The following is a 7140-nucleotide window of genomic DNA, read 5'->3' as shown; positions in this document are numbered from 1 at the left end:
TTTGGGTGGATATGATAGAGGATTTGAGGGGTTTTGGGTGGGTTAGAGGTGTGTTTGAAAGGGGTACAGGGGGTTTGGGGAGGATATGGAGGGATTTGAGGGGATTGTAGGGGGTTACAGGGCTTTGAAGGGTGTTTGGGGGCATACAGGGGGGTTTGAAGGGTGTTTGGGGGCATACAGGAGGGTTTGGAGAGGATATGGGAGGGTTTCAGGGTGTTTGGAGGGGATACAGGAAGATTTGTGGAGGATATTGGGAGTCTGCAGGGAGTTTGGGGGGGATGCAGGGGGGTTTGAAGAGGATATGGGGGTTTGAGGGGGATTTGAGGGGGTTTAGAGGGGATACAGGAGGATTTGAGGGGGATACAAGGGGAAAGCCACCCACCTGCCACCACGGGGACCTGGGTGACACCAGCGCTGTCCCCTTGTCCCCAGGGAGATGCTGGACACAGGCAGTGTGGTGTGTGAGATGCTGCAGGAGCTGAACGGGAACCACATCCAGAGGAGCTGCTCCAACGGGACCACCTCTGATACCGTGAGTGAGGAGGGGGGAGGAGGGAGCAGGATAGGCGGATGGCAGGATGAGGGGTCAGGGAGGGAGGTGTCGGGGATGAGGATGATGGGGATGGAGGTAACAGGGACGGAGGGAAATGGAGGTGGCAGGTTGGGGGTGATGGGGATAGGAGGCGGGAATGGGGATGGCAAGATGGGCTGATAGGGATGGTGGTGTCACCATATCATGGTGTCCACATGTTACTGTCCCATGTCCCTGCTGTCCTATCCTTCCCCAGGACCCTGGAGCAGTGTCAGAGGACGAGCCCTGGCAGTCTGAGTGTTTCTGGCCCTGCCCCTTCCGTCCCAAACCCCCGGGGAGTGTCCTGGGGGGGGCCCTGTGCCGGCGGCGCCGCTGGCACCGCGGCTTGGTGCTCGCCCAGCCCACGGCCGTGGCACCCCTGTTCCTGCTGCAGGGAGTCCCAGTAAGAGAGAGGGTGGGGAGGGGTCTGGGTGGAAGGGGGGAATGGCGAGGAAGGGGTGGAAAATGGGGGAAAGAAGGGATAGATGAGGGATGAGGCATAAATGGAGGGATGGATGGAGAGATGGGAGCAGAGGGATGGATGAAGGATAGAGCATGGAGAGATGGAGAGATGGAGGCAGGGATGGGGAAGGGAGGGAAGGATAGTGGCAGAGGGATGGATAAGGGATAGGGCACAGATGGAGGGATGGGAGGAGGGATGGAAGGATAGGGGGCAAAGGGATGGCTGAGAGATGGGGAGATGGAGGGAGGGAGGGAGGGAAGGAAGGATGGATAAGGGATGGGAAATGGATAGAGGGATGGCAGGAGGGATGGAAGGTTGGGGGTTGGATGGAGAGATGTGGAGAGTGATGGAGGAGGGAGGGAAGAGGGAGGGAGAAAGGGAAGAACGGGGCAGCAGGATGAATGAGGGATAGGGCATGGATAGAGGGATGAGGGAGGGATGGAAGGATGGGGAGGGCAGGGATGGAAGTGATGTGGAGATGGGCCATGATAGGACTGCAGAACACAAGACAGCAGATGTAGGACCAGAGGACAACAGGGCCAGAGGGGCTCCCACCCCACACCCCATATGCCTCACCCCCCATCCCTTCCTGCCGCAGGACACGGAGGACACGCCCAAGGAGGACAATCCAGCCGTGGCACTGCTGGAACCCTGGGGGTCACAGCCCTCCCTGGAGCAGCCCCTGCCCTTCATTCTCTGTACCTTCCCCTGTGAGCCTGGGGAGGGTGTGTGTGTCCGGGTCCAGCCTGGGGGTCCCAGCCCCCCTGACACCCCTGTCCTGCAGGTCCCAGCCGCTTCCAGCTCCGCTGTTACCTCTTCCGGGCCCTGGATCTGACCCCTGGCATCTCCAAGACCTCTATAGGTGGGACCCCCACCCCGTGCCCCCCCCCCAGTGGCCCCACGGGGTACTGATGGTGTCACTGTCACCCAGCCACCGCCGCCCACGTGTCAATCATGGATCGGAGCCAACGCTCCCGGGTCGTGCGGGGTGTCCTGGACCCACTCTGGGAACAGACGCTGCTGCTCCACCCAGTGCTGCTGTTCGGGAACCCCCAAGGGGTTCGGGAGGACCCCCCAGCCGTAGTGGTGGAGGTGTTTGACCAGGCTGGGGAGGTAAGGAACACCAGTGGGGGAGGGAGGAGGGAAGGAGGGATGAGAGAGAGGTGGAAGGATTGGGGGGGTCAGGGATGTAAGGAATTGAGGATGGGGGGAGCAATGTGGAGAGAGAGGGAGGGAGGGAGGGAAGGACGGCAGAGGGATGGATAAGGGACAGTACATGGATGGAGGGGTGGCAGGAGGAATGGAAGGATGCAGGAGGTCAGGGATGGAAGAATTGGGGGTAGACTGAGCAATGTGGGGGGGAGGAGGGAGAAAGAAAGAGAGGAGGGTGGGAGGGAAGAAGGGAAGGATGGGGGCAGATGGATGGATGAGGGATGGGACATGGATGGAAGGATAGTGGGAGGGATGGAAGGATGAGAGGTCAGTGGTGAAAGGATTTGGGGATGGAGGGAGCGATGTGGAGAGGAAGGGAGTAGGGAGGGAGGCATGAAAGGATGGGGGCAGAGGGATGGATAAGGAATGGTAAAAATGGCAGAGGGGTGGGAGGAGGTAGGGAAGGTTGGGGGGGTCAGGGATGGAAGGATTTGGGGATGGAGGGAACGAGAGTGATGTGGAGAGGGAAGGGGGGAGGGAAGGAAGGAAGGATGGGATCAGAAGGATGGATTGAGGGATGGGGCATGGATGGAGGGATGAGGGAGAGATGGAAGGATGGGGCAAGAGATGATGAGGGATGGGGGACAGAGAGATGGGAGAAGGGAGGGAGGAGTGAGGGAGGCAGGGAGGGATGGATAGAGAGGGATGGATGAGGGGTGGAACACGGATGGAGGGATGGCAGGAGGAATGTAAGGACGAGGGGTCACCCACGGGTGGGGGAAGCAGTGGGAGGATCAAGGGGGTCAGGGATGAAAGGATGAGAGGGGCACCCATGGGTGGGGGCAGCACCTTCACCCAATCCCTGCCTCACAGGGTGCCGGTGTTTTTCTGGGGAGGTGTGTGTGCACCCCCGAGGTTTGGCTGGATCTGGGACACCGGGAGCCCCCCTGGCTCCAGCCTCACCCCCTGCGCGGGCCGTGGGGCCCGGCCGGGGACCTGGTGGCTGCCTTTGAGCTGCTGCTCGAGCCCGAGGTGAGCAGGGGGCACCAGGGGCACTGGGGGGGCACGGAGGCACCCAAGGGTGGGGTCCCATCATCATTGACCCCTCTCCCCGCAGGACGGGACCCTGGCAGTGCTCACACCCCCCCCGCTGAGGAAGGATGTGCTTGGCATTCCCCTGGGAATCCGGCCACGGCTCCAGAGGGTGGCACTGGAGGTGGCATATGGGGACACTCGGGGGGGGGATGCAGGGGGGAATGGACAGGGAGAGGAACATGTGGGAATAGGGATGAGGACAAGGAGGAAGCAGGGAATGGGATGGGGACAAGGGTGAAGCAGGGAGAGGGATGGGCACAGGGATTGGAACAGGAATAAAGACAGGGTGGGCACAGTCCGGGATGGGACGGGGATAAAGGTGGGATGGGGACGAGGTCTGAGATGGAGACTGGGAGGGGAACAGGAACAGGGACAGTGCTGAAGGTCCTGGGGATGGTGACATGGACAGGGATGAAGGGGATGTAGATGAGACAGGGACAAGAACAGGGATGAAGATGAGGACAAGCACAGAGGGATGAAGGCAAGGACAGCTCGGGGCTGGGATGAGAAAAGGGACAAGGACAGGGACAGTGCTGGAGGTTCTGGGAATGGGATGGGGACAAGGACAGGGATGCAGACAGGGATGAAGGTGGGATGGGGACAGTATCTGAGATGGAGACTGGGAGGGGGACAGGGACAAGGGACAGTGTTGAAGGTAGTGGAGATGAGATGAAGACAAGGACAGGGTGGGGACAGTGGATGGAGACGGAACAGGGACAGGGACTGCTGAAGGTCCTGGGGATGGGCTGGGGACAAGAACAGGAATGGGACAGGGATAAAAGTGGGGTGGGAATGTGGTATGAGATGGAGACTGGAGTTGGATGGGGATGGGGACAGGGACAAGCACCTTAACCCTCCCACTGGGCACAGATGCCATTCGAGGGGCCCCCAGGGCACCCAAGGGTGACACCTCCCAGGTGTCCCCGCAGGTGCTGGCCTGGGGGCTGCGGGGGCTGCGCGGGGCTGTGAGGGAACCTAGGCTGGAGCTGCAGTGGGAGGACCAGACCCTGTCGACTCCTGTGATCAAGGATTTTGCCTCCAACCCCAATTTCCCCACCACCACCTTCCTGCTGACCCTGGTGAGTGGGGGGGCGGGGGGGCAGGGGATGACCCCCACCCATGGGTGCTGCTGTGGCACCCTGGGGTGTCCCTGTGGCTCGTCCCCAGGCCCTGCCAGAGGAGGAGCAGTTGGTGCCCCCCATCCGGCTGCGGGTGTGGGACAGGGGGAACAGGAAGCTGGAGGTCCTGGTGGGACAGGGCTGCGTGCGGGGACTGGGCCAGTACCGCTGCAGGACCCCTGGCCTAGAGCAGCCCCCCCACCAGGAGCAGCCCCCTGGCCCTGGAGACACTGGGACTGGCTCCTATACAGTCGTGTCCATGCCAGGTACTGCTCATCCCTGCCCCATCCCTGGTACCACTTCTCCCATTCCAAATACCCCCTGTCTCATCCCTGCCCATCACAAGTACCACTTGCCCCATCCCAGTTACCCCCTGTCCCATTTCTCTTCCCCTCTACCCCATCCCTACCTCATCCCCGGTACCATCTCTCCCATCCCAAATACCCCTTGCCCCCTCCCTGGTACTCCCCGTCCCATCCCAGGTAACCCCTGCCCCATCCCAAGTATACCCTGCCCCATCCCTGCCCCACCCTTGGTACCCCCTCTCCCACCCCTGCTCCATCCCTGCCTCATCACTGCCCCATCCCAGGTGGCCCCTGCCCCATTCAAGATGCCCCCTGTCCAGGTCCCATCCCCGCAGCATTCCTGCCCTGTTCCTGCCCCATCCCAGGTTCTTCCTGCCCCATCCCTGCCCATCCCTCTCTCCCACAGACGAACCCCTTTCCCTGCTGGCCATTTTCAGCCTCTGGAAAGGTTTATGTTCCCACCTCCTCACCAGAGCCTGGGCCAGGATCGCCCAGGTGAGTCCCTGGGATGGCACCCCCCACCCTGGCACTGCTGGGCCCCGTGCCTCAGTTTCCCCATGTGCCCTTTGCTCCTGCAGATCCTGCTCAGCTGCCTTGGGAAGAAGGGGAATGGCGACAAGGTAGGTACAGGAATGGGGCTACCAGGGGGCACAGGAATGGGGCTATCCGGGGGCCACCAAGGCCACCTGTGCCACCCATCCCACCTTCCCCTGTTCCCTTAGGACATGGAGGAGGAAGAGGAGGAGGTGGACTGGTGGAGCAAATTCTACACGGCCTTGGAGGATAAGGGAGAAATCCCATGGGGAACAAACAGGGACAGACTTAAGGTGAGGCAGAGCCTGCGATTGGGATGGGGACAGGAGTGGAGATGGGACAGGATGGGACAGGGGTGGAGATGGAACAGAGGTGGGGATGGCACAGGATGGGACAGAGATGGGGATGAGACAGGATGGGACAGGGATGAGTGGGGACAAGGACACAGATGGAGACAGAGGAAAGTGGGATAGGGATGGAGTCAGGGATGATGGAAACGGGATGAGGATGGGGATAGGGATGGAGATGAGGTGGGGACTGGGACAGGACAGGGATAGAAATGGGCTGAGGACAAGGGCAGGGATGGAGATTTGGAGGGAAGCAGGATGGGGACAGGGACAGGGATGATGAAGGGAGGCAGATGAGGACAAGGACAGGGCTGAACAAGAGGACAAAGATGGGGATGAAGATGGGAAGGGGACAGGGATGGGGATAAAGATATGATGGGGATGAAGTTGCAAGGATGTTGAGGACAGGGATGAAGCTGGGATGGGGATAAACATAGGAAGGGGATGAGGATGAAGAAGGGAACAGGTCTGTGATGGGGAGAAGCACAAATACAGGACAGGGATGGGTGTGACAGGGATGAGAACAGGGATAAATCCCAGGCTGGACATGGTCCCGCAGATCTACGGCTGTGAGCTGGAGGCCGTGCCCGAGTTCCAGGGGCTGCAGGATTTCTGCCAGACCTTCCCTCTCCACAAACCGGGTGGTCCCCCCATGCCTGGGCAGGATCCTGAGCCCGTGGGTGAGTTCAAGGTGAGTGAGAGCCCCCCGTGGGACCCCAGAGCTGGGGCCGTGAGACCCTCCAGGGGTGCACAGCTGGGATTCTCTCTCAGGGGCTGTTCTGTATCTACCCCCTGCCCGAGGAGCCCAGGGTGCCCCCCTCACCCCAGCACTTCCAGCAGCTGCCCCCCAGCAAACCCCAGGATTGCCTGGTGCGGGTCTACATCGTCCGGGCCTTTGACCTGTCCCCCTGTGATGTCACTGGACTGGTAAGGACCCCCGGGGGTGGGGGGGTGTCTCCTGCCCTCTCCCCCCCCTGGTGCCACTCTGACTGTGCCCTCCCTGCTGCTAGAGTGACCCCTATGTCCGGGTGTCCCTGGGGAAGAGAACCCTGGGCCAGCGGGACCAGTACGTGCCCAACACCCTGGAGCCCGTGTTTGGCAGGTGGGGATGGGCTGGGGGGCCTGTGGGCACAGTCATCCCTGGGTGGCACAGGGATGGGAGGGGAGTACTGGGCGGAGGGGGGCTCATTCTGCATGTCAGCACATCCCTGTGCCAATCTGTCCCTGTGCTACCAGGTCCCCCTTCCCCATGGTGGTGGATCCCAGTGCCACCAGATATCCCATTCCCAATGCCAGTGGGTCCCTCTGCCAGCAGATATCCCATTCCTGGTACTGGTGGGTCCCTATTCCACCAGATATCCCTTTCCCATTGCTAGTGGGTCCCTGTTCCACTGGGTATCCCATTCCTTGTGCTGGTGGATCCTGGTGCCACCAGCTCCCTGTGCCTGTGGGTCCCCACTCACCAAGCCAGTGGGTGCCCCTACACAATGTCTTGGTGGGGTCTGGGAGGGGTCTAGGTGGATCTGGGGGAGGTCAGTGGTTCTGGGTAAGACTG

At 61.2% G+C, this 7140-nt stretch overlaps 1 protein-coding gene across 1 annotated transcript in view; it reads left to right on the top strand.

Moving 5' to 3' along the window:
- The window catches only part of FER1L5 (fer-1 like family member 5), a 21900-nt gene that overhangs the window by 8996 nt on the left and 5764 nt on the right, over positions 1–7140 (top strand). The window contains exons 25-39 of the mRNA XM_029964965.1: positions 433–532; positions 789–974; positions 1633–1744; positions 1819–1896; positions 1966–2147; positions 3060–3218; positions 3304–3402; positions 4211–4360; positions 4449–4665; positions 5111–5199; positions 5283–5324; positions 5427–5531; positions 6145–6276; positions 6357–6512; positions 6596–6687. Of these exons, the coding sequence (XP_029820825.1) occupies positions 433–532; positions 789–974; positions 1633–1744; positions 1819–1896; positions 1966–2147; positions 3060–3218; positions 3304–3402; positions 4211–4360; positions 4449–4665; positions 5111–5199; positions 5283–5324; positions 5427–5531; positions 6145–6276; positions 6357–6512; positions 6596–6687 (1899 nt within the window). The remainder of the gene's footprint in view (positions 1–432; positions 533–788; positions 975–1632; positions 1745–1818; positions 1897–1965; positions 2148–3059; positions 3219–3303; positions 3403–4210; positions 4361–4448; positions 4666–5110; positions 5200–5282; positions 5325–5426; positions 5532–6144; positions 6277–6356; positions 6513–6595; positions 6688–7140) is intronic.

This window comes from Manacus vitellinus, unplaced genomic scaffold (assembly GCF_001715985.3).
Source record: "Manacus vitellinus isolate BGI_N305 unplaced genomic scaffold, ASM171598v3 scaffold_87_pilon, whole genome shotgun sequence".
Taxonomy (NCBI): domain Eukaryota; kingdom Metazoa; phylum Chordata; class Aves; order Passeriformes; family Pipridae; genus Manacus; species Manacus vitellinus.
This window is presented reverse-complemented; position numbering and strand designations above follow the sequence as displayed.